Here is a 27886-nt window from a genome sequence, read left to right as displayed (position 1 = left end):
GCAAGTACCCATTTGGGATGGCACACAGATGGCTTGTACAACCTGAGGTGACTTAAATAACTAGGACACTGTGGAGATTAATAGATCACTGGTACATTTAAAGCAATACTGAGTTGGTGTCAAAGAAAAGGTATTGGGAATAAAACAAAGGTTGCACAAAAATTCTAAAGCAGGTAAGTATGTTTTAACTCCCAATGCAAAGTAACTTAATCCTTTCCTGGAGGAAAGATAAAACACAAAGTCTGAGGTAAGAAGAGTCTTTCAGGGAACCACGCCAGTCAATGTCAATTGAGCAAAAGTCTAGGTGAACTGAAGCACTTCTTGTAGGTAAGTAAACGTCTTGCACAATGTTTTAGAAGTCTTTGTAGAAATAAAGAATCAAAGGATGGCCACAACCTGGGAGGCTTGTGAAGGGCAAAGCTGCAAGCAACTCTGCAAAAGCAACCAAGACAAGTCTCAACTGAGAACAAGCAAGGCTACACACAAGGAGGCAAGTCCACTTAGTGTTACAGTACCTTTGGTTAGAAGAAATGGTTACAGCTGGCTTCTGTTCCTGTACAGCGCTGCAGATCCTGTTGTTCCTGGGCCTCAGTCGTGGGGACAAGAGGGAAGACGTCTGTGGACTCCTGCACTGCAATGGGAAGGTCGGCGGCAGCAATGGGCAAACTTCAATTCAGCGCTGCAGATCCTGTTGTTCCTGGGCCTCAGTCGTGGGGACAAGAGGGAAGACGTCTGTGGACTCCTGCACTGCAATGTGAAGGTCGGCGGCAGCAATGGGCAAACTTCAATTCAGCGGCACGTCACGGTTTCAGCTCCTCGCATCTATAACAAATAGCAACACTGCGGTTCTCGGATACCTCTTCAGACTTTCATCGCATCTGGGGTCCAGCACTCTGTTGAGATGGCTCAGGCTTGGTCAGTACTGCTTCCTGGGAGTCCGGAGGATCTTTCTGGAGCTCGGGTCCGACTTAAAGACACTCATTCGATTCTGGTGTTCCGCTGCTTGGCACTTCAGTTCCTGCAGCAGCAATGGAAGTACAGCCGCTCAGAGTGGATTTCCAGATGAGCTCGTCTTGGGGTCGATTGGGCCCACCAACCCAAGGGGAGAAGTCGTCCTTTGCAGGGCTTCTCTAGCCGATGCAAATTCGGAGCTTCCGCACAGCCGGAGGGCTTCACTGGGCAAACCAATGGTCCAGTAGTTGCCGCAATCGTCTCTTCCAAGTTCTTCCTTTGATTCCTTCGTCCAGTGGTCGACTCTGCCTTCCAAGCCAAAAAGCCTAGCCTTTTATGCCGGTTCCACCCATTCATTCGCAACCTAGCTGTCAATCACACAGCAGGGTGGCTGTCCTGCAAGGACAGCCCTCCAGCCAATCACCCTTGGGCGCATTCCTGTTAGCAAGGAGACTAAACACAGGGAGTTGCAGGCACCTCCCTCACTTCCTGACCCTGCCAGAGATGCTGGAGCCAGAGGCGGGCTTCACTTGTGAATCCTGCCAAAGAGAAAATGAACAAAGGGACCAAACCTGTTTTGGCGCGCAGAGTAAATCTCAAGAAGGACCTTTCCAACAAGAAATGGTGAAAAAAGAAGACCGGGGCCATTTTGACAAAATGGGCACCCATTGGTGTCTTACTGCAGCTCCAATTGCAGCCCCCAGTAAAAACACACAATGGTAGTAAAAAGTAAACCACAGCCACAAGCCAGTGATTGTAGAAAGGGCAACATAAAAATGTTACATGAGAAACTAGACAAAGGGGATACTAAGTAACCCCTCCAGCACCCCCAGTAAGATCGTGTGTGCTGGGTCTAGAAAGTTACAAAATGTAATTAAGGTCAATTTCACTTCACTGCTCTTGGAAACAGTAGTTTTACCAAGAGAAGGTATTGAAACCTTTGGGAAATCTAAGATAATTCCCTAGGCCACTGCACTGAAGGTGATGTGTGTCACAACATAAAGATGATGCATAGGGAATTTGTCAGACTTCAAAGACAAAAGAAACAGAGTCCAAATCCCGGAAAACTACATGAGAGTTTGGGAAAAAGGCCTCACTCTCTCCAGGTTAGAAATAAAAAGTCCTATTGTCCAGCAAAAGAGCTGGGGGTCTCAAAGGCAGAAGGGAATGAGCACATTTCTGAGAATTCTCCCTAACAAGGATCATGGTTTCGCCAAACTTCCTCAATCGCTTGATGATGTGAGGAATGATGGGGACTGGAGGAAACGCGCACCGGAGTGGAAACCACTAGTCCGCTACGAACGTATCTCCCAGTGCTCCTGTCGGAGGAAATTCCCTGGAGAAGAGCAGGTCCCACTTCCTGTTGACACTGGACACAAACAGATACACTTGAGGGGTTCCCCAAAGGGCAAAGATCTCTAGAGGGACTTACTGTGCCAGCTCCCACTTGTGGGAGACTGTGCTCTGCCTGCTCAGAGCGTCTGCCGCCGCGTTCTCTTCCATAGCAAGGTTGGCGGCTGTTAGAGGGATTCCTTTCTGCAATGCTCAAAACAAGAGTTGTATTGCCCCTCTGCACAGTGGCATTGACTGTTAGGGAGGCTTCTCAAAATGTGCCAATTCCTCGCACCTTGCTGAACTTTGGGACTTTGTACTTTTTAATTCTAATTGTTTTCTGTGTTTGTTTCCTCTGAATTATGGAGTTTTAGACAACTCCATAGGCATCCTTTTATTTGTGTCACACAGCACTGCTTTCATTAGATTATATTATGGTTTCAATCATAAGGACAGTCAACAAACACTCTCTCCATCCCTAATTTAATGTCAGAAAACTATTCTATCAAACATATGAATCTATGGTAGGGCTAAGACTGGAGAAGAACATTCCTTGACTATGAACACATTTTGAAAACTGTATTTTATGGAAACCCATTGTGATTTTTAACCCACCTCCCTTTATCTTATAGATAATCAAACAAATAATAAATTGTCAGTAATCCCTTGCATCAGCCATCCTTCACAGAAGTCACACCCTACTGCATATGAATACACATGCCTTCCAAGCACATGGATGCTGCTTCTGTGGTGGGACTTCAAGGCAAGCAACAAGAATATCCAATGAAAGAAAACTTTAAATGGCTTACCAAGTTCATTCATTGCGTGTCTATGTTCTTCATCAAATGATAGCTTCATAAGCACACATACAGCAGGGCAGATCTGGTGTTCAGCTGGAGCCGGCACTGCAGCAACAAAGTTCATATTTCAATTACTTAAGTTTCCTTCAAGGCAACAATATTTACTCATTAACATTATTTTAGTAAAATGAAACAAAAGATGAGAACAATCGTACAAAATAGAAGAGCGATGGTGAGTCATATCCAGACACATGGCCTATCTGTCCTCCTAGCATAACTATTTGCTTGCACCTGAAATAATATATGCCCCAACTCATGTAAGTTGCACACACTTCAAAATAATGATTGGCTATGACTCACTATGCAAAACAAAAATTTACATCACAAAATGACATGTTTTATTGGACTAAAATGCATCAACAGGAAACCTGCCAGGAACTGCGTGAATGAATGATCTACACACACATACCATCTTAAACCATGAAACAAACACTGATAGAACATCACTTCACTCAAGATGGACATATACTTAAAGACCTGTCGGTTTTGATACTGAAGAGAGATCTCCCCAGTAGAACATGAAAACTCGTATTTCAAGACACACAAACCTAAAGAACAGAGGTGACATGGGTTTCAGGTCTCAATGTGGTGAACTCTGAAGTCTAGCCCTTCAGGCAACATACCACATGCACACGCGTAATGTACCAGTCATGTAGGTGTCAGTAATTATACTCCCTTGCTAAGATTGAGTTCACACAGCATTTGCCCATAGCTAAAAGAACTGACCAACCACTATGTATAGCAGTGTAAAATCCTCTGTGTGAACTATTTAGTGTTAGAACCACTGCAGTCAGCAACCATTGGGTCTTCACGACAAGCAGTCAGGATTTGAAAATGTTAGTTTTTGATGAAGAGGTTTTCAGCAATGCAACAGTAAGTGTAAAAGGCAAAACTATCAAATCTGCACCACGAGACACTTCTGAATATAAATGTATGTTTTTTCAAAGTTACGAGACCTCATGTTTTTAAACGAACTCTTTTCACATCTATGGGAAAGCATACAAGACTGGACCGCTTTCATTATATAAATGCAAGCATCTCATTAAACTAATTTGTCTCCAAGCTAATGGCTCTATGTGGTAGATTTACAGCTCTCAGATAAGATGGTCAAGGCAGAGCACTGCATTCCATGCATGCCAATCTTGATAAAACTCTTAGAATGTGTCTTTCCTCTCACTTCTGCCTGTTTACATCGGATGAAAATGGTCTTTGGGACTTTTGAAAGCCAAAACATTTACTATTGTGGCATAATATTCTTAGTTCAATAAAAAGGTATCAAAACTCAACATGTTTTAAAAACTGGACTAATAGTGACAACATTCTTCTGTACACTCTATGCTAAAAAGCAAAACTAATGACAGATGTGGATTATATAAGTGCCACCCAACATAGCTACCACAACATTTCTACTTAGCCAACCATTTCCAGGACAATATCAAACAATTAGCCAAAGCAGTAGTCCGCTTTACAGTTATGAGCATTACTTCTGCAAAATATATCTCAATTAAAATAGAGATTACATTTCTTAGAGTAAGGTAGTCCTACAATGAACTAGACAGAGCAATGGCCTACACATAAGCAGACTAAGTGCTTTTACTCATGATAATTGCAAATGAAACAATGCCACTCGTACTTGGATTTTTTTCCTGGTCCATGCCTTGGTCATGCACCTCCTGCCATTCCCAACATGTCTCACAATAAGTGCGAATCTGTTCCAGAAGGTGGAGAACACGGATTTCTCGCCTTCCCCTCTTGTCATCCGGCTGGGAATGAATGATGTTGTGCAGTGCTGCGCTGGCTCTTGCTCGGGCTTCCTTGCTGCCTCGGGAGTTCCCCAACAACACAGAGTCTTTATCGTTGCCATGTAAAAGCTGGATGAGGAGTGGAAGGCAGCCAGACTGACGCATGGCTATACAGCTGTCCTGGGAGCTAGACATGGCTAACAAAGTGCGTGACATGTCATCCTTATCATGAGTCCCCAGCATGGACAGGAGAGAATACACCATTTCTACCTGTGGGAAAAATCAAGTAGAAGGAAAAGAAAACACTTGAAGAGGTTTGCATAAGGAAAAAGGAGGTAAGAATAACTACAAAGTAAACTTGGCAAGGCTAGTTACAGTGCACTACACAATTCAGCAGTGAAGATGGCAGGCTCATTTCTGACAAACTGCTCTGCAATCTACGGTTGGGATAAAACCGCCAAATTATAGACGTTTAGTTACGTAAATTTGGTTGCTGGCATAGATTATGTTTTGCAGATTTTTAGCTGAAAAACAAAAATAATAAGTCCCAAAAATTCTAAATGAACGCCAAAACCTAATTATTCCAAGGAAATCTATTCTAGACAGATTTCTTGGCAAAGGAAATATAGCAGATCATTATTATTATTTGTTTTAATTGCACATGAGCTCAAAAACTATTATCCATTAGGAAATGCAAACGCTGCCAACACAAATGGCACAACAGCATTTAGGGCCTAGTGGTTTTAGGCATTTTTTAAGAGAACAAATAACATCAAACCATAAGTAAGATTAAACAGAAAAGAGAAGATGTAAAAGCCACAGTCACCTTTCTTTGGCATTTGCTATATATGGCAAGTAATTGTTTTCATTATGGTGCCAATTAATGGCACTCATTTTAATGGCCCTGATCGATGAAATTATATGTACCAGTGGCGCTGTCGCCATTTGTGACCGGTTCTCCCCTTGATTAATGTATTTATTTATATAGAGTATCAAACCCTTAATGGCCCCCGTTTTGCTTAGGACCATTAAGCCAGGCTATTTGGCATCTAATGGCCATGAATCCCTACCCTCAGTGGGCGCCAAATCTAAAGTTGTTTTTTGTTTAGTGTACATGTGCTTTTTAATAGCGCACCATAACCCCCCCCCCCCCACTCCCTGCCCTGTCTCCATTGCCGGGGATAACTACATGCTTACAGTAGGTGTTGTGTTAAAACATGAATAACGGGCACTTGTCAGCACTAACATTTTTTTTCAATCATATATTTCAAATGGGAGTTAGAACACGGTCTCTGATAAAAGACTAATTAATATCTCAGAAGTTCGAGTACATTTAAAACCGGAGCTCGTGGATCCCTCTGAAATGCTAAAATAGAATATGAGACCATCTAGAGCAATGTGGAGAAATTATCTACACAGAATGATGCCGACAATTGTATGAATAATGAGAATGATAATCAATTTATAAACTGGAGGGTCCTTGTACTCAGTGCTAATTTGCTGAAATCTTCTGCACAGCCAAGCTTTTAGGTCGAACGTAAACTAAGATATGTTGCCACAAAGTGTGGCTGATATCCCGGAAGGGAGTTTTTATTGTAGTTTTTTTTCTGTAACAAACATAGGAACGTTTTTACTGCTGCTAACAAGGAGTTTTGGGGTGATCCAATGCTAAGAACAAAATATGAAAAAGGATGCTCTCCACTTGCTAAAACATTTCATTGCTCAATATGTACCAAATTGAGAACGTTGAGGTGCCTAGAAGTGAACATTGAGATGCCTAACCGTGGTAAGTGGAAGGAACAGAAGTCTCCACAATTTAAATCCGAAATTGACCTGTTTTTGCAACATAGACCAAATTCTTGTAAAAATAATAATCAAATAGTGTTGAAAATAATTAACGGCCCAAGTAGAACTTCACCTCAAATCTTCGGGGTGGTCATTAACGCTCATTGCATTAAACTGTACTGTGGCCTCCTGAGTTATGTATATATGCAATTCCAATTAGCAGTATCAGAGATAACACGTTAGAGCTCATCAAAATGCAATCACCAGCTAAGGACCACTTTTAACGAAAGCACAGATCTCACATTTTTCTATCACGCTTGCGCGTTGAATAGAGCCTGTATTCACTGACATAGCACCACAGACTTCCAACCGTATAAGTCTTGTTAAAAAACCTACAATGTAACCGGACCTTTTCCTCCAAGCAATTCAGGACCACCTTAGATTCAGGAAAACACGAAAGACAAAGCTTTTTAACCCATAATCAACCAAGAAACTGATCATCATGTCGGCTATTGGCATTTTACATCAACCAATAATACAAACCATAAACAGATCTACACACCTTGGACACCGGACTAAGGTCATTCTGGCTCCCAATCACTTCAGGAAACGCCATATCAGCCCCCCGTAATGCCACTGCAACTAACACAACAATGGGAGTTTTGGCTCCTGGCTGCCTGATGCATACCAGATTTCAACCACACCACGTTGAGTGCCAGCCTCTCTGTATTACCCACAGAAGACATGTGTTAGGCAGAAACCTGTGCAGTTCCCTTGGGGAACACTGCAAAAGATTTAAGACTACAGGTAGAGCAGTAAACCCCTTTGGTAGCAGTCTGTACCACCCAGATTTACCTGGTAGCTGTGGCTGAGCAGTCAGACTTCTCTCAAGAAGAGTTAGGCAGTATGCAAAGTATACACAATATGTACCAAAACCCAATAGCACAAGCAAACACTGACCAGAGCTTGGTTTCAAAAGAATATAGTTATTTATTTAAAATACACATAAGTTAAAAACACTCTAGCAAAAATATAGTAAAAACACTTCAACACAGTTATAATGAAAGTAAATTCAATCCTTTCTCCTATCTAGACAACTCTAGGTTAACACCACTTAATTAAAACAGAGGTGAGTGCTTAACGTTAGATGACACTCTAGTAGTTTCCAAGAAAGGGAGAGAAAAAGCAGAAATAGGTTAGACACACCACTCTAAGGTCCAGAACACTTGCAATAGGCTTTAAAGAAGACTAAAGTCACAGGTGAGCAAAAAGTCACTAGGCAGGGCCCACTCTTAGAGTAGCCGGAGCGAAACTGTGCCCAAGATCACACTGTTATTAGGGATTCAAAGTCTTGCAAAGAGTCAGAAAGAGTTTAGAGTGGCTCAGAAAGTTTAGCCAAAGTGTCCCAGGCACTCCCAGGTTCGAAAGCCGGGGGCTAAATCTACCCCGTACAGTCGGTAGCAAGGGAAGCCAGGCGGAACACAGTACCTTAAGCGGAAAGGATCCTCCAGCGGGGGCAGTTGTTCCAGGCAGTGGCAGCAGGGCTCGACGTCGGTCAGGGGAGAAGAAGTTCTCGCTGAAGCGCAGAAGAAGAGGGTCGTTGCACTGCCCGGGAAGAAACCAGCCGCGGAGTCCTCCGGTTAAAGGGTTGGTACCGACTTTCGCGGTATGGGGGTAAAGTGTGGTATTCCGGTTGCCGGGGTGCTTGGCACAGGCAAGGCGGCCACGAGATACCTCAAAGAACGGAAAGAAGGCGAAAACTGGTTGTCCCCACCAGTCAAGGGAAGGAGCCACTCCGTTAAGAGTTCTCCTCGGTCGTCGGGAAAAAGTGGTGAGACGGTTCAGCAGGGCTCCACCGGGTGGTGTCGTCGAAGCAGGTCGGCTCAGCTCTTCCCTCGTCGGATTCTTGGTCCTGTGGCGACTTCTGAAGTCCCAGTCCCCAAAGCCCTGCTTTTATGCAGCAAACCCCCATTCACCCAGCCTAGCTGTCACTCAAACATGCTAAGTGGTGAGCCGGGCGGCTCACCACTTGGGCCAATCAGGACGGAGTGCGACTTGAGTTACCAAGGTAACTCAGTCCAGGGTGCCTAAATCCCCCTCCACCCCTCCTAAGTACCCCAGACAGAGTGGCACCACTTTGGAGGGCTTCTGTGGAGAAGCCCGCCAAAAGTGGAACAAAGGGCTCCACTTTGGGTCAGAGTTACAGAGGCGAACACCAACGCCATTTTAGAATCAAGTTTTGGCAAAAAGTCCCAACCGGAGTTATAAAAATAAATATATAAACCGGCGGTATGTTTAAGGCTACCGTAAATAAATAATTAAATGTGTTAGCCTAAAACAATGGGAAATCCCATAGGGAAATATTCGCGGTTGAATATAAAAAGTAGTTTCCACTGCCACCAGCCAAAACTCGATCAGGGGGGACGGAGACGTGCCCCCTCGACTAACAGACCCTGGGGCAATCGAATTGCCCCAGCCAGTACGTCCACAATATGATGGTTTGTACTGGTTCTGTTCAGGATTCAAGACTAGCAAAGTCTTTGGTGACTTTACATGCCCTGGGAGACAGTAGTCAGTCCCAGGGTATGGAGTCTATGTTGGGGAGTCCCTAGGACACCCCTGGGTCACGGCACAGAGGGTGCTGTGTGACCCACATCACAAAAATACATGAGGCCCTATGGAGTAAAAGACCCCATAGCCCATTCAACACAAGGTTTGTCCAAGATAACACACTTCAACATGTCCAAGAGTGAGGGTAAAAGAGTCTCACTCTTGGCAGGAGAAAAAAATTAAACCCCAGAAATCCAGCAAAGCTGCTGGGGGACTCACTAGGTAGGGAAATTCAGCCTAAACAGAGAATTCTCCCTAACACTCGCCCCCCCCAGACTAAGGGACAGGAGGATTTAATCCACTCCTGGATGAACCTCATACCTCTAGTCGATGATATACATCCTAGAGAGTCCATCAGCATTTTGATGGTGACACCCTGACCTGTGCTCAATGGTGAAATCAAACCCTTGCAGGCAGATTGACCATCTCAATAGTTTTGGATTTTCCCCTTTCATTTGCATTAACCATCTCAAGGGTTGGTGGTCAGTCTGAATAACAAAAGTAGAACCATACAAGTATGGCCTAAACTTCTTCAGTGCCCACACAATAGCAAAGCATTCTCTTTCGATAGTTGCCCACCTTGTCTCAGGATCCTTCAGTTTCCTACTGATGAAGCAAATGGGGTGCTCCCTACCCTTCTCATCCAGTTGGCTTAGAACTGCACCTATACCTACATTGGAAGCATCAGTTTGTACAATGAAAGGTTGGTGGTAGTCAGGAGCTCTCAATACTGGGGCCTGGCAAAGAGCTCTCTTCAGTTTTTCAAAGGCCTGATTGCACTCCTCATTCCATTTTACCTTTTTAGGGAATTTGGGAGAGGAGATTACATTCAGTGGAGAAGCTATGGTCCCATAGTTCTCAATGAAATTCCTGTAATACCCAGTGAGACCTAAAAAAGCTCTCACTTGGGTTTGAGTAGTTGGTGTTGTCCAATTTTGCACAGCTTCAATCTTGCTGGGCAAAGGCCTTATTTCTCCACCTCCTACCTCATGTCCAAGGTAGACCACTTTACTTTGACCAATCTGGCACTTACTGGCTTTGATTGTCAAATGGGCCTGTTTCAGAGCCTGCAACACATGTCCTAGGTGGTTCACATGTTCTTCCCAGGAGTGGCTGAAGACTGCAATGTCATCCAAGTATGCCATGCAGAAATCTTCCATCCCAGCCAGAACTTGGTTCACCATCCTTTGGAATGTGGCAGGTGCATTTTTCAGTCCAAAAGGCATGACCTTAAACTGGTACAAGCCAACTGGGGTTGAAAATGCAGTTTTCTCCTTGGCATGGTCTGTCAGGGCTATTTGCCAATAGCCTGACGTCAGGTCAAATGTGCTGAGGTACTTGGCTGCACCAAGTTTATCCACCAACTCATCTGTCCTGGGCAAAGGATGGGCATCAGTCTTGGTGACTGCATTTAGAGCTCTATAGTCCACACAGAATCTCAAGTCTTTGGATCCTGCCTTTGGTACTAACACAACTGGGCTAGACCATGGACTAGTAGAGGGCTCTATTACCCCGAGATCAAGCATCTTCTTGACCTCTCCTTTGATGTGGGCTCTGATATGTTCTGACATTCTGTATCCTCTGCTTTTGACTGGCAGACAGTCACCAGTGAGTATCTCATGCTGGCCCCAAGGGGTTAAGCCTGGTGACAGTGAGAACAGGGAGGCAAACTGATTTAACATAGATTTGCACTCCTCTTGTTGCTCAGGTGTCAGGTCTGAAGAGAGATTGACTCCTTCAACTTTTTCATCTAAAGGTACACCTCTGAGGAGATCAGGGAGAGATTCACTCTCTTCCTCCTCTGCAGCTGAAGCTAGGAGCAAGGCTCCTACATCAGGTCTGGAGATGTAGGCTTTTAGTCGGTTGGTGTGGAAGACTCTAGGAGCTTCCCTGGGTTTGCCCAGATCCACCAGATAGTTGACCTCTCCAAGTTTTCCCACAACCTTGAAGGGTCCCATCCATTTGTCTTGCAAGGCCCTCTGCCTTGTTGGGAGCATAACTAGAACTAGCTGGTCTTGAGTAAACTCAACCATGTTAGCCTTCTGGTCGTGCCAATGTTTGACCAGGGCTTGACCAGCTTTCAAGTTGTCACTTGCTTCTGCCATCATGTGTGACATTCTCCTCCGGAGACCTATCACATAGTCAGTCACTCTGACTGGCTTGAGGGGAGGAGCACCTTCCAACCCCTCCTTAATCAGGGCCAATGGACCTCTGACTGGATGGCCATAGAGAAGCTCAAAGGGAGAATAACCTACTCCCTCCTGAGGGACTTCTCTATAAGCAAAGAGAAGGCATGGCAGTAGAAGGTCCCACTTTTTCTTAAGGGGTTCTTCTAAAGCACCTATCATGCTCTTCATGGTTCTGTTAAACCTTTCAACCAACCCGTTTGTCTGAGGGTGGTAGGCGGTTGAGAACTTGTAGGTAACTCCACAGGTTTTCCACATGGCCTTCATGTAGTGGGACATAAAGTTTGACCCCCTGTCAGAGATTACCTCCTTAGGAAACCCAACCCTGGTAAAAATACCAAGGAGGGCCTTAGCCACAGCCGGGGCTGTAACAGTCCTCATAGGAATGGCCTCAGGGTATCTAGTAGCATGGTCTACTACAACAAGGATAAACCTGTTGCCTGAGGAGGTTGGAGGATCAAGGGGACCAACAATGTCAATCCCTACCCTCTCAAATGGGACTCCCACAACTGGGAGAGGCACTAAAGGTGCCACATTCTTGGAACCAACCTTACCAGAAGTCTGGCAGGTATGGCAGCTCTTACAATATCTATCTACTTCAGCCCCCATCTTTGGCCAATAAAAGTAGAGTGAGAGCCTTTCCTTGGTCTTCTTGAAACTCAAGTGGCCAGCCAAAGGTATCTCATGGGCTAGTTGTAAGAACTGTTGTCTGTTCTCTTGTGGGACTACAAGGCGTTTGTAGTCTCCAGGTTCAGACTCAGTGGGTTCACTGTAGAAGAGGCCATCTTCCCAGTGCAACCTATACTTCCCAGGCTCTTGCCCATCAGCTTGAGAAGCTGCCTGGTGGCGGAGACCCTCCAGAGTTGGACATTCTCTTTGCCCCTTACGAAAAGCTGCCCTGCTAGGCCCACCTTCTGCCAGTAAAGACTGCAGCTCAGGATGGTCCTCAGGGTCCAAATCTCCAATAAGGTTGGGGCCTCCTTCTAGCTCTTCCTCAGAGTCTAGCTCAACCACACAGGGTTGTACCTCCCTCTCAGCCTCAGCTGGAGGGGGAGTTACAGGTGTAACTTTGGACAACCTAGGGGAAGTCCTTGTTGGAAGCACTGGAGTGCTTGCTGCTGGCTTTTTCCTAGGAGTCTTGGGTTGCCCCTTTGCTCCTGATCTGGTAGTTACTGCAGTAAGTTGCTCCAGTGGTAGAGGAGTGATTTCTGTCATCATCTCCTGAGATAACCCTCTCAGGGTTTTCTCCCTTGCAGGTTTTGTGAGTTCCTGAAACCTTTTGCTAGGAGGTCTGGGGGTATGAGATACAACTCCAAGAGCTTTGAGGTCATTACCCAACAGAACCCTACCTGGCACTTCACATTGTACACTGACAGGTATTTTTACAGCCATATCATTACATTGGATGAGAACTGGTAACTGGGGACACATCTGCACAGGCCCACCAGCTAACTTGGTGAGGCATTTGGGTGCCTTAGCAACATCCTCTGCCTTGAAAAATGATTCATCCACCACAGTTATGCTGGCTCCAGTGTCCCTAATGGCAGGAGTCTCCTGACCATTCACCTGGACACTGTCCTTATAATACTCTTTAGTATTATCTGGGATAGAGTTATAGACATCTAAATTCTGTTGCTCCCACAACCCCAGAGAGACTAAAGAAACACTAGCTGAGACTCCAGTGGGTTCATCAGCTAGTAATAGAAAGTTTCCACTTGCCATATGTACTTCCTCTTCTGGAGCGAAGGCTAAGGAGGCAAGCTGGACCCCTGAAGGTTTACCCTTACATCTGGGATCTCCTTTCACATGGTCAGTAGCCTTACAAACAAAGCATGAGCCAAAGGCTCGCTGGAATGGAGGCTTGTTCTGACCTCCTTCGGGTCTGGGACCAGAAGGTACACTAGCCTGATTTGGTTTCCCTTGTGGCTTACCCTTATAGTTTTGTTTGGGGCCCTCTTTGGAATTTGTAGTATTAGAATTCTCTTTGGAGTCCTTCTTAGATTGTTTTTCCCCATCCTTCTTCTGAGTTACCCCAGAATCCTTGTGAGTGGCCCTGTTGGCAACCCACAAGTCAGCAGCCTTAGCTAGTTTCCGGGAATCCAATTCCCTGGAATCAGCCAAGTGTTGTCTGAGCTCAGGAGAGCAGGCATCATAAATAGTCTCCAACATAAACAAATTCTTCATACCTTCATAAGTGTTCACCTTGTAACCCTTAATCCATCCCTCTAAGTTTTTCAAACATTCATTCACCCAGGTAGCCCAAGGGGTACCATCATGCTTTTTGAGGCTCCTAAACCTCTTAAGATACTGGGAAGGGGTCTTCCCAAACCTAGCTATCAAAGCTAGTTTCACACATTCATAGTCCTTCCTATCCTCCTCCCCCATCTCCATTACCACATCAGTTGCAACAGGGGGAAGCCTAGAGAACAACCAGGTGAGTAAGTCATTTCCTGTGATGTTCTGGAGCCCATGATTATATTCAAACAGAGACAACCAATCCAACACATCCAACTTAGGCTCATACATACCAACCAATTCTTTAGGCATCCGGGGTCTTTTAGGACTGGAACTTCTAGAGGAGCCAGAGAGAGAAACATTCTCAACAGATAATTTCTTCATTTCTAAGTCATACTTGAGCTCCATTTCCCTTAGCCTTAGTTCTTTGTCAGTTTGAGCATTAAGTTTCTTATACTCCAATTCTAGCTTCATTTTCTCCAGTTCAAAGTACTGAGGACTAAATGTGGGACCTGGTAAAGGTCCAGTAGGCACAGCAGGTAGAGCAGGCAGAGGCCTAGGGGGGACAGTTACAACAGCCTCACCCTCCTCTTCTGACTCTTCCTCAGAAACATCAACATTTTGCTCCATGTTAGCTTCAATACTGTCATCTACAGTTGCTGGAGTGGTAGGTTCCTCTGAACCATCACCCAGACTTTGGTTAGCTAACAATCTTTCAATCAGCTCCATTTTCTTGCCCTTAGTCAGGAGATCCTTATGTTTACAGAGCACTCTTAAACAATCAGCAGTTTTGGCTGCAAGGGACTCTTGACTATAGCTTTCTATAACTGACATGTTAGAGGTTTTACTTTTTCAGTGCTAAGCTTTGTGGTTAGTTGCACTAAGGTATCTAAAGCACAATAAAATGTATACTCAATACAAATCCCACCGCTGTACACCAGTGTTAGGCAGAAACCTGTGCAGTTCCCTTGGGGAACACTGCAAAAGATTTAAGACTACAGGTAGAGCAGTAAACCCCTTTGGTAGCAGTCTGTACCACCCAGATTTACCTGGTAGCTGTGGCTGAGCAGTCAGACTTCTCTCAAGAAGAGTTAGGCAGTATGCAAAGTATACACAATATGTACCAAAACCCAATAGCACAAGCAAACACTGACCAGAGCTTGGTTTCAAAAGAATATAGTTATTTATTTAAAATACACATAAGTTAAAAACACTCTAGCAAAAATATAGTAAAAACACTTCAACACAGTTATAATGAAAGTAAATTCAATCCTTTCTCCTATCTAGACAACTCTAGGTTAACACCACTTAATTAAAACAGAGGTGAGTGCTTAACGTTAGATGACACTCTAGTAGTTTCCAAGAAAGGGAGAGAAAAAGCAGAAATAGGTTAGACACACCACTCTAAGGTCCAGAACACTTGCAATAGGCTTTAAAGAAGACTAAAGTCACAGGTGAGCAAAAAGTCACTAGGCAGGGCCCACTCTTAGAGTAGCCGGAGCGAAACTGTGCCCAAGATCACACTGTTATTAGGGATTCAAAGTCTTGCAAAGAGTCAGAAAGAGTTTAGAGTGGCTCAGAAAGTTTAGCCAAAGTGTCCCAGGCACTCCCAGGTTCGAAAGCCGGGGGCTAAATCTACCCCGTACAGTCGGTAGCAAGGGAAGCCAGGCGGAACACAGTACCTTAAGCGGAAAGGATCCTCCAGCGGGGGCAGTTGTTCCAGGCAGTGGCAGCAGGGCTCGACGTCGGTCAGGGGAGAAGAAGTTCTCGCTGAAGCGCAGAAGAAGAGGGTCGTTGCACTGCCCGGGAAGAAACCAGCCGCGGAGTCCTCCGGTTAAAGGGTTGGTACCGACTTTCGCGGTATGGGGGTAAAGTGTGGTATTCCGGTTGCCGGGGTGCTTGGCACAGGCAAGGCGGCCACGAGATACCTCAAAGAACGGAAAGAAGGCGAAAACTGGTTGTCCCCACCAGTCAAGGGAAGGAGCCACTCCGTTAAGAGTTCTCCTCGGTCGTCGGGAAAAAGTGGTGAGACGGTTCAGCAGGGCTCCACCGGGTGGTGTCGTCGAAGCAGGTCGGCTCAGCTCTTCCCTCGTCGGATTCTTGGTCCTGTGGCGACTTCTGAAGTCCCAGTCCCCAAAGCCCTGCTTTTATGCAGCAAACCCCCATTCACCCAGCCTAGCTGTCACTCAAACATGCTAAGTGGTGAGCCGGGCGGCTCACCACTTGGGCCAATCAGGACGGAGTGCGACTTGAGTTACCAAGGTAACTCAGTCCAGGGTGCCTAAATCCCCCTCCACCCCTCCTAAGTACCCCAGACAGAGTGGCACCACTTTGGAGGGCTTCTGTGGAGAAGCCCGCCAAAAGTGGAACAAAGGGCTCCACTTTGGGTCAGAGTTACAGAGGCGAACACCAACGCCATTTTAGAATCAAGTTTTGGCAAAAAGTCCCAACCGGAGTTATAAAAATAAATATATAAACCGGCGGTATGTTTAAGGCTACCGTAAATAAATAATTAAATGTGTTAGCCTAAAACAATGGGAAATCCCATAGGGAAATATTCGCGGTTGAATATAAAAAGTAGTTTCCACTGCCACCAGCCAAAACTCGATCAGGGGGGGCGGAGACGTGCCCCCTCGACTAACAGACCCTGGGGCAATCGAATTGCCCCAGCCAGTACGTCCACAATATGATGGTTTGTACTGGTTCTGTTCAGGATTCAAGACTAGCAAAGTCTTTGGTGACTTTACATGCCCTGGGAGACAGTAGTCAGTCCCAGGGTATGGAGTCTATGTTGGGGAGTCCCTAGGACACCCCTGGGTCACGGCACAGAGGGTGCTGTGTGACCCACATCACAAAAATACATGAGGCCCTATGGAGTAAAAGACCCCATAGCCCATTCAACACAAGGTTTGTCCAAGATAACACACTTCAACATGTCCAAGAGTGAGGGTAAAAGAGTCTCACTCTTGGCAGGAGAAAAAAATTAAACCCCAGAAATCCAGCAAAGCTGCTGGGGGACTCACTAGGTAGGGAAATTCAGCCTAAACAGAGAATTCTCCCTAACAACATGCCACACCATATACTCCACTAAGTCCTGACTGACACCACAGAAATGACTTGTGCTCCCTTATGGCTCTGACCAGACTCTCCTAATCCTATTCACTAACTGTACAAATGTATATGCACACATTCAAGAGAACATTACACCTCTACTGCCACATACATTCCACAACCCATGGTGATGCATCCTAGCATTATGGGCACACAAGGTCTCCTTTTCAGCACAAATGCTTTGATGCTCTTAATACATAAGATCCAGAAACTCACATGGACACAAATATCATGGTATGTCTGGTCTGCATGCATCAACAACGAGAACAGAAATCTTGCATTTTGGTTCTCATGCCAAATAGCCAAACCCCACATATTGTATAGCTGACCTCTAAAATAAATACCCAAGCCGTGAGAGGAGCCACATGTATAACAATGTGAATCTGTCAGCAACAGATCCACTTAGCAAAGGCAATTTATTTTCTTGAGTGCTGTCAAAACTGAACCAGCAGCACCAACAAGAAAATCTCAAACCCTAGGACATGGGCTGCAACCTGTGGCTCGCCAGATGTTTTGAACAACAAATCCCATGACCCTGAACCATTGAATACGGTGACTGGGGGTCGTGGGAAGTTGTAGACTAAAGTATCTGGAGAGCCAAAGGTAACTGCACTAGGGAATGACTGATCCTGACAAGTCAAATAGATGCATTAATGGAAAGGGCAGTAACCCAGACTTCATCACCACACAAAGACCCTTTCAATTTTACTCACAAGGAGCTCTTCGGGTAAAAAAATGAGCTCTAAGGGTATTTTGGCAAAGATGTTGCCTGGGGTATTGGGAATATTTTAATCTTTAAAGCAGACCTATGGCCTGTCATGCAAAGCACTAATAAATGCATAAAATAGATAGACCGAGCATAGCACTGTATGTGTAGAGCATCACAAGTCTTGGAAGTAGTGCCATTAAGGCCCTTGTCAACCAAAAGCTGCAACTCAGTCAAATCTTTTCCTTTTCATGTGTGTAGCAGAACTAATCCTAGAAATCATTAGGGGAGCGAGTTGTTTTAGATACAGCCTGCACTGAACTTTCCATAAGCTTAGCGAAGGGCCAGACCAATAGGTTGCTAGGACTGCCTCCCTTGAGCATCCCAGACATTTGATTTATATTATATACCACCCTTGGCTATCATTTTTCTACAGGCAGCAAATGCAAATGCCATTGACCACTATTGCAGGGGTTGAGGGGGGCAATAGCAAGGAACAACACAATCTTTGGAGGTTTTATATTTTGAGCCAAGCTTTTAAGCAGATTAGGTTCGTTTATGGCAACATCAAAAGGAATGCTACAGTTTTAGAGTCAAGCCCAACAAAAATACTGATTTTTTATGTGTGGTATAACACAGTGCAGGTGCACAGGGAAACAATGTGCATGGCCTTAGAATTTAGTTGATTTTAATGAGTTTAGGGACTTCATTATCTGGGTCAGAAGCTCCAACTGCTGTATGAGGTCAGTTGGTGGCTGCCATCTGCTGGGGTAGAGGTGTGGTTCTTAGGAAACCTGGTCCAGCTACATCATAGCCTCTTATGGGGTAGTGTGATTCGACCATGGAGGCCAGCTTTTATGTTATTACTGTCTCTCTGTGAAGTTAAGTTTGCATTTGTTTTTGCCTGCTATTTGCAAACAGCCTGGAAATGTAGAACAAAACTTCTGGAATGGGCACGGTAATCCCACAACAGTGCGTAACATAGTATTTTATGATGTTGTTTTAACTGCCATGGGTTCCCCCCCCCCCCCCAGTGCCAAGGCCTTTTTTTGGCGATTTCGGTATTTCACCGTTCAAAGTCTTCTAAAATGTTCTCCTTCATTAATCCCTTAAGTGCCAACAACGAGCTATCTCGTCCTTGGCACTTAAGGGTTAATGTCTTGTGTGGGTTCAGGTGCTGCTTTTATGATTCCTCCTTCGTATTCTATGATTTTATGACAATTTTGTAGAACAATGTTAGGTATGCACACTGTGATGTATTTTTAAAGTGATGTTTTATGGATATTATACTTACTCCGAAATAAACTGACTAAAGTATAGCATTGACTCAAGTAAATCCATGCAATTCATGAGATTTTATTCTGGGACATTTAGTCCCATTTAAAATGGGCAAAGCAAAACTACCAGTTCCATAATGTAAAGAAACATCAGGAATGATTGAACCACTCGAGTACATCATGGCAAAACATGAGACTTTTCAATTGTTAGGCAATTGGCATATTCTTATATCCTTATTTCTCAAGGCACCTGCTCTCAAATCCCTTTCCCCAAGCTTGCACTGCGCTTAATGGGGACTCTTTGAGCAGAGGAAAGTAAGGGTGTTGTGGAAACAATTGAGACCAACAACATCCTTCATGAGCATATTTGCAATACCCACTGTTGAGTACCTTTGATAGCCTTTGACACCGTTGATCAACACTTACTGCTCAACACTCTTTCCTCTTTAGGTTTCAAAGGCTCCGACCTCAACTGGCTCTCTTCTTACCTCTCCCACCGCTCTTTTACCGTATCCTGGGGCAGTCGCACCTCCTCTACGCTCCCACTGGACTATGGTGTACCCCAAGGCTCTGTCCTTGGCCCTTTTCTTTTCTCTCTTTACACCTCGCTTCTCGCCCCTTTCATCTCCTCTTTCGGTATTTCTCATCACTTCTACGCTGATGACACCCAGATTTTCCTCTCATTCTCCTCCTTCACTCCTGACCTCCATCTTAAGCTCTCTTCTGGTCTTACTGCCATTAAAAATTGGATGTCATCCCACTTTCTCTCTCTCAATACAGACAAGATTGAAGTCTTATTCTTTCCCTCCAACACTATTCCTCCTCCTTCTATTCACTTTCCTCCCACTAATCTTCCTCTCTCTGCCCATGCTCGTAATCTTGGCATTCACTTTGACTCCTCCCTTTCCTTCACCCACCATATCTCTCTCACTTCCCGCGCATGTCGCTACCACCTTTTCAATATCCGCAAAGTACGTTCCTCTCTAACCTTCCACGCCACTAAACTTTTAATATCCTCTCTTCTCTTGTCTTGTCTTTTCTACTGTTCCTCTCTCCTCTTTGGACTCCCTGCTACTAATCTTGCCCCCCTAAAATCCCTCTATAACTCTGCCATTCGCACCCTCTGTCTGCTCTCACCTCATGACTCCATCTCCTCCTCACTCTCACAGCTTGGCTGGCTTTACTTTTATTCCCAACTGAAATTCCTCTTCTTCGGTCTCATCTTTAAATCTCTCCATGAACTTGCTCCCCCTCATCTCTCCTCTCTCATCTCATTCTACACTCCCTCTCGTTCTCTCAGATCTGCAGATCACTTCCTTCTCTTTGTTCCCCCGTCCCCATGTGCCTCCTCTCGTTTTCGCTCCTTTCAGCTCCTTGCTCCCCTCCACTGGAACTCCCTTCCCTCTCTATCCGTTCCATCCCCACCTATTCCTCCTTTCGTGTCTCCTTAAAATCTCTTCTTCTCCACTCCCCTCCCTGATACTCTGATCCTCCCCCGCCCTTCCCCCCACCAGTCTTTTATCCTCCTCATCTTGCCTCTCTACCCCTATCTTGTCTCTTCTTTGTCCCCTCTTCCCCCCTCTCTCGCCTTCACCTTATCTCACTTCCTTTTTCCCCACTCCATTCCCTTCTCCACCCATTTTTTCCCTCATTTATCTCTGCTGGTAAATTGTTCTAGTTGCTGTATTGATGGTTCGACTCATATCTTTTAATTGCTTCTACTGTTAATGTATTCTTGTTGTTACAATGTACAGCGCTTTGGCGTAAAGCGCTATATAAACAAACAAACACTGTTATGTAGCTAAATTGCGGCACGGTCTCGCTGAGAAATACTTTTCAAATTAGCTTGCCATGTCCGGTTCAAGGTTTTGTTTACTGCGGGGGGAGCAGATTTTTGTGAAGATTCAGCAACATCAAGCAAAATACAAAAAAGAAAAAAACAATCACTGTGCACAAGTTGGCATTAGGCTGTTTGCCCTTACTTTAACTATACAGGAGTATTAGCCATAGTATTCAAAAGGGGAGGAGGGATATAGTCTGCGATGGACACTCTACCACGTTGTGCCACACCTTGACAGAGGGCTAGGATGGGGTGCAGAGGAAACTTTGAAAATGGGTTATGGCAGCACGACAGGGACACATTTATGGCACCAGTTCAAAGAAGCAGTTTACTATCCTGCCGCAGTAAGGTGGCTGTTCTGATACTATATTGAGAGTCAAGTGGCAGGTTCCTGAACACGTTTCTTTTAATATGCGAGCACATAACCAGAGAAAACAGTGATTACCAATTTAAAATACAAATTCATTACTACCGCTTGTTGGATGAAGATATGGCGATATCACAGAAAAGAAAAACGTCTTGATGTGACTGGCAATCCATTTTCAAGAGTTCTCTTTTTCTAGAGAAGCAAAGAGAATCTATTGGTTGCTGTCATGATTAATTGTTGGAATCCAGAGATGTCAGATCTCTGTCCCGCATGTAACCTGTGCAGAGAAATTATTCAACATCTACTGGTTCTATGCCCAGGCAACTTTGACAGATACATTGTTTTACTCCCATGTCTGAAGAAGCTGTCTATGAAATATTGGTTTTGCATTCAACATGTGCAAGTCCGAACAGAATTTTATTATTTGCGGCAGTTGAATACAGAGTCTTGGTGGCGTAGAACCATATTCTTCTGCAACGCTAGATGATTAATTCAAAATGCAGCTACCAACTTTGTAGTTACTTGTCATGTCATTTCTCTTTTTGATCATTAGTATTTTATTATATGAATGCGTGGTCTTGGGGATTTAGCATACTAATATGATTTATTTTAACTATTGTAGATGACTTTTATTGTACCCTGATATGACTAAATCGTCAACATAAATCAAAAGAATAATGATCGCCGAATATGTAAAGGATAAAGCCATAACACATGTCTGTGGAAAGAAATTTGGCATACATCTGAGATGCTTCTTGGTTGATATGTCTGTGTAATCAGTTTTTGTCCCTTGGAAACTACATTTCTATACTTGCACACTTGAAAGTTTGAGTAAATACATTATATGAACCCAGAATAAATTGATGAGCCGCTGTAGGCATATATGTAATAAAGTTGCGAAACTGCCCCTATGCATCATTAACAGAATAAAAACAATTCTACCTCAAGCTGCTGTAACCTGTGAAAAAACTGCTCTGAGAAAGGAAAAACTTCAGCCAATTGGAGTGCTTGTAAGGGAGAAGAGGCACAGGCTGTTATCAAGGTCGAGTACAAATCTGAAATAGAGTGTACTAAGGGAACAATAAGCAAAAGTCATTTGTATGGTATCTTTTGATATTCATTCTATCGGAATACAGAACCTCCCCATATAGGCTTTATACATACGGCCCAATATTATAATTTTGTGCTCACCTTGTGTTCTCAATGTTCATCTACAGAGATCTCATTATAGCTCAAGTACAAATATACATTCTCCCTCCAAAGTGAAAATAAAATCTTTGAAAGGAGGCAGTGGCAAAACAACAAAGCGTGGAGAGGATGAGGACACTTACAAAAGAGCAAAATTTGCTTAACATTTATGATTTGAGGTTTCAAAAGTTCACCAAAGGGAAACTAGAAATCATTCGGTCATTGCCATGACAGCAAATCAACACATGCACACTGGGCAAAAACGTTTCATAACATCTTCCAACACAGATTTTAATGTTGTTAGAGCTGGTGTGTGATGGGTGTAGGACCCCGAACAGAAGTGATCCATTATTCAAACCTGAAACCAGTACATTTACTATGCATGCAGATAAAACCAGCTCTCACATGCTACATAAAATCCCTTTAACATAATGCATGTTATAAAGGCTATTAGTGTGTGTTAAAAAAATATGAGCACATTAGCATTATTGCTAGCAGCCAAGTTATTGTATTAGTAAAAATGTAGTGTTAGCGACCTGTGGTTTGTATTCTTCGGTTACCTTGGTACCCAGGTGACTTGTCAGTCTTCGAGGAACCGAGTAGGTACTACTAGAACTCATACCACTGGTTGCCTCACGGTCCATTCGAGCTGCGGAACCCTGAAATTCAGAACAAAAGAATTCTATGAACCCACAGAGAAGTGCAGATACTTAAGCAAGCTGGCTACAGTGCAATAACAATGCCACCTGAAGCAAATCAAGGCTCATTGAAAGGAGCTTATTCAGTTGTGAGCAAAAGGAGCAACATTACCAGGCAGATTTTGGTTTGGTCGAGGCATGCCAAACAATTAGCTTTCATCAATAAATTGGGAAAGCACTATTATTGTTGCAATATGTAGAAGCATTCTGGCATGACGTACTATTACATTTACTATATATTTATATATGTTTACATAGCGCTTTAGCCAAAGCACTTTACATAATAACGGTACAAAAACATGAACAAACACCATAGCTACAGAAATTTACATGACAGAGTCCGGGAAAGGAGAATGAAGATGAGATTTTGAACGTTTTTTAAAATGGGAAAGAGGAGCAAGAACTGATGTTGAGTAGAAGAACGTTCAAAGGTTTAGACCCAAGAAGAACGATCGAAAACATGAAGAGGCACAGTCAAAGAAAAGAGTGTAGCAGAACGGAGATTACAAGATGGTTGATATAAAGATATAAGGGAACAAATATAGGAGAAGTTAAGGCATGTATACATTTAAGGATTACAAACATTATATTATTTACAACGTCAGAAACAGTCATGCTGGCTAAAATGCAAATGGACCCCAACACTCACCCTTTTAGCAGTCTTGTCAAGCCCCACTATTGTACCCTTCCCCCTCTCTTCCATAACAAAGTCACTTCAACCACCACTGATTTTGACGCAAGTTAAACACTCTAAGTGCAGTTCATTACTTGAACCGCTAACTTGTCTGCTTTTTTAACCCATGCAACATGTATTCTGTTGGAGTCGGTATGCCCAATCCCACAGTTTAGCCAATTGTGAAAGCATACTAATGTACAAAGTCAAACTCCTAGGAAGAATCTGGCACTGAGTTCCTTTACAGGATTACGTATTCAATGTAAAACTTAAATCAGTTGCCATTTCCGACAAGAGTCAGAGAGTAGGCATGTTGTGGTACATGAAAATTAAGGTGTTCTCACCTAGGATATTCAAATCACAAGCGCCTGCACACACAAATTATAACATACAGAGATAGAAAGATGGCGGGTGGGGCAAGAGTACTTTAAGCCTGCTAATAGACTTCCTGTTTACTGAATTTGACCTATGACATGGCCATTCATGAAGCAGAAGAGATACAGGCAGTGTAGCATAGTTTTTAAGGCACCACGTCGGAGAGCTGCTTCACACTAAGATTGCTCACTTGCCAACAGGAACTAAAATATTTATTAACCTTTTTTCAGTTTCAGTAATTGTGAAAATATAAACTAAATAATATAACAATTAACTGAAATAACTTACAGAGCCCGCAATGACAGAGCATGGGCAATCCTAGAGTAAGGTGCCTTTAAATAAGAGCAATGTCTGCTTGAGTCACACATAATATGGCATTAACCACCTGTTCCAAGGGCTGGAACGGGTGATAACGGGCCGGGGCACGGGGCCGGGGCACGAGGCCGGGGCACGAGTTAAAAGGCACAATTGAAGCGAGAACCGGCCATCAGGTTGGAACGTGGGCTGGGATCGCCTGTTTCAGACTGCATTGATTGGTTGACTCCCCCCTGCAGGGTGTTAATTGGTGGTGAAGGGGTAAGAGTCGGATCAAACACCATGGACAGGGACTAGAGCACATGAATTGTGTGTCATATCTATATATATATATATATCTATATCTATATCAAGCACCAAGCAGTGAGAAATGCATAGCTTTTTGTATTTGCCTCCCCGAGTATAGGGCTTTAATAAACTCATTTGTTTTGATTACCTTGTTTTGCCATTCACTTTTGAGGTCTCTGGAGTGCGGTTTCTCGCGGCGTGTGCAGGTTGTTGCAGTTATATGGCACACATTACTCACCGTAATTTTCTTTCTGATGCTTGTATCTACTTAGATTCACATGCTATACTTAGGCCCACATCTAGTGGTAGTCCGGAAGTATGCCATGATTATATTCAAAACTTGAAAAGGGACGTTGACGGGCGTGTTAGCAATACTATCCCTAGTGTGAAGTCTACTGTACCCATGGTCCTTCACACGTCGAGGTTCGTCAGATTGTTTTCTTTCTGACATGAGGTTGCATGAAGTGTAGCATGAGTACAGAAATAGGTAAGCAGAAAAGTAGCTGGAGAAAACATATATGCACCTTCGACTCTGGGGGGAGGAGTTTGGGGGAGGCGCATGTGAACCTAAGCACAGATACAAGAATCAGAAATACGATTATGGTGAGTAATGTATGCCTTCTGAGGCTTGTGGATCTTCTTAGATCACACGCTATGCATAGATTAGCGAAGAGTACCTGGAGAAAAAGGTGGGTTGTGAGAAGGTACAGTGGCAAATAGATGTTTTAGCACCACTTGTGAATCTGCTTTAGAGTGTGTGTCAATGCAGTAATGCTGAGTAAAGGTATGGATGGAGCTCCAAGTAGCTGCCTTGCAAATTGCATCTGAGGGAACATTTGAGATAAATACTAAAGTAGCTCCTGCACCTCGTGTAGGGTGAGCTCTTGATGTAAAAGGTAAAGTCTTTTTTAGATAGCGAGTAGCAAAGCTGTATGCACTGGACTATCCATACGGAGATAACATTTTTCAAAATATTTTCTCCTTCCCTGCCGGGTGCTATGGAAACAAAGAGTTGATCTGTTTTCCTTTGAGGTTTAATTTTGTTTATGTAATACAAGACCGCCATCCTTACGTCTCGGCTATGGAGGTTTTTTTCAGCTGTGTTTGATGGTTTGGGGAAAAAAGTCAGTAGTTCAATGGACTGGTTAACATAGAACTTAGGTGAGAATCTTGGGTGTGTTTTAAGAACCACCTTGTCTTTGTGGATGACAATGAAAGGATCAGTGCCTGTAGTTCACTGACTCGTCTTATAGAGGTGATGGGTACTAGAAAGGCAGTCTTGTAATTTAAAATGTTTTAGGCTGGCTTTGTGCATCAGCTCAAAGAATGGACCCATGCGTTTTGTGAGGACAATGTTAAGGTCCCAACCCAGTGGAGGATTTGAGATGGGAGAGTGTTAGGCAAGATTGTATGCAGTACCCTTTGGGTGCACTGCAACAACCCTGACCTCCTGGCAATAGGAACCCAACCTTTTGTATAAGACTGTACTACACAGGTTGGTAGCGTGTTGAGCAGCCAGGCTCATCTCAAGAGCGGTCAATGTGAGCTGTAGCGCAGTTACACAGATTCACAGTGACAAGTATTCACAAACTCTTACACACAAGGTTTCTTGATTAAACAATTATTAATTTATCAGTCAGTTAGAATAAGCCTTCTTCAGAAGGGAGCAATATAAAACAACACACAAATAAGCTCCAAAAATACACACTCAGTTATCCAAATCAGCAAATACCCATTTGGGATGACACACAGGCACTACCTACACCCTGAGCTGACTTCAATAGCTAGGGTGCTGTTGGCATTAATATTTCACTGTTGCATTTAGAATATTCTTGGGAGAAGTGTTAAAGAGAAGAGAGTTCAGAATCAATTAAGTATTAACACAGTTATTCTTAAGTAGGCAAGTACTTTCAAAACAACCCCCAAATGCAAAATGTGTTAACCCTTTCCTGGAAGGAAGGCAGAACACATACATAGGCAGAAGAGAGAAGAGTCATTCAGGGAGCCAGGCAAGCCAATGTTAAGTTAGCAAAGGTTAAGGTGAACTGAAGCACTTCTTGCAGGTAAGTCTTTTCCAATGTTTAAAAGGTCTTTGTAGAACGGAAGCAATCAAAGTAGGGCAACAAGCCGATTAGGCTTGTGAGGTAAAGAAGCCGATAACAACTCTACACATGTAACCAAGCAAGTCTCCAACGAGGACAAGTGTCTACACAACAAAAGGTAAGTTCTCTTAGACTGTACAGTACCTTTAGGTTGAGGAAAAAGTGCAGCAGACGACTTCTGTTCCTGTGCAGCTCTGCAGTTCTCGCTGTTCCAGGGCCTCAGTCGTAGGAACACGAGGGAGGGCTTCTGGTGACTCCTGCACTGCAATGGGATGGTCATCACTCGCAACCGGCAAAAAAGTGGCTGTTCAGTGTTTCAGCTCCAAGCGTCTACCACAAAAAGCAACACTGCGGTTCCAGGCTGTCGAGATGGGCTTTCCTTGCGTCTGGGGTTCCTCACTCTGTTGAGGGGTCTCGGGATAGGTCAGTCCTGCTTCCTGGGAGTCCGGAGGATATTCCTGGAGCTCTTGGCCAGCTTAAAAGCAACACACACAAACTGGTGTTCCTCTCCATGGCTATCCGGTTCCAGCAGCGACTGCAGTGGAAACTCGACCAGCTTCAAGAGGATGTCCAGGTTGCTTACTTTGGAGTTGATTGGTCCCATCAACTCAAAGGGAGAAGTGGTCCTTGCAGGGGCTTCTCTGTTGATAAAAATTTGGAGTTTCAGCACAGCAGCAGGGCTTCACCGGGCAAACCAACGGTCCAGAATTTGCAGCAGGCATCCTCTTCAAGTTCTTCTTCGGATTCCTTCGTCTAATGGTCGACACTGCCTTCCAAGCCAAAAAGCCTTGCCTTTTATGCAGCTTGCTCCCATTCATTCCAGCCTAGCTGTCAGTCACCCAGCAGGGTGGCTGTACTTGCCGGACAGCCAGCCGGCCAATCAACTATGAGTGCATTACTGTCTCCTAGGAGACTAAGCACAGGGAGTTTCGGGCACCTCCCTTGCTTCCAGCCCCTGTCAGACACCCTGGAGCCAGAGGCGGGCTTCACTCTTGAATCCCGCCAAAGGCAAAATGAACAAAGGGACCAAACCTGGTTTGTGGCACAGAGTAAATCTCAAGAAGGACCTTTCCACAAAGAAATGGCGGAAAAAAAAGAACGAGCCATTTTTACAAAAATGACACCCATGGGTGCTTTACCGTGGCGGCGAACGCAGCCCGCGGTAGAAACACACACTGGTAGTAAAACGTAAACCACTGCCACCAGCCATTCATCGAGGAAAGGGTAACATACAAAGGGGATACT

General features: G+C 44.2%; 1 protein-coding gene across 7 annotated transcripts in view; it reads right to left on the bottom strand.

Annotated features, from left to right (window-relative positions):
* The window catches only part of APC (APC regulator of WNT signaling pathway), a 1243184-nt gene that overhangs the window by 230465 nt on the left and 984833 nt on the right, over positions 1-27886 (bottom strand). For 5 of the 7 annotated variants that reach the window (XM_069625497.1, XM_069625496.1, XM_069625499.1 and 2 more), the window contains 3 exons: positions 22727-22849; positions 4777-5155; positions 3093-3188 (listed from right to left, as the gene is read on the bottom strand). In XM_069625497.1, coding sequence (XP_069481598.1) covers positions 3093-3188; positions 4777-5155; positions 22727-22849 — 598 coding nt within the window. The remainder of the gene's footprint in view (positions 1-3092; positions 3189-4776; positions 5156-22726; positions 22850-27886) is intronic. The other 2 variants (XM_069625498.1, XM_069625500.1) reach the window with 1 other exon arrangement.

The sequence above is a fragment of the Ambystoma mexicanum genome, chromosome 6p (assembly GCF_040938575.1).
Source record: "Ambystoma mexicanum isolate Mex_15411 chromosome 6p, UKY_AmexF1_1, whole genome shotgun sequence".
NCBI lineage: Eukaryota > Metazoa > Chordata > Amphibia > Caudata > Ambystomatidae > Ambystoma > Ambystoma mexicanum.
The sequence above is the reverse complement of the archived record's forward strand: the minus strand, read 5'-3'. Positions and strand labels throughout refer to the sequence as shown.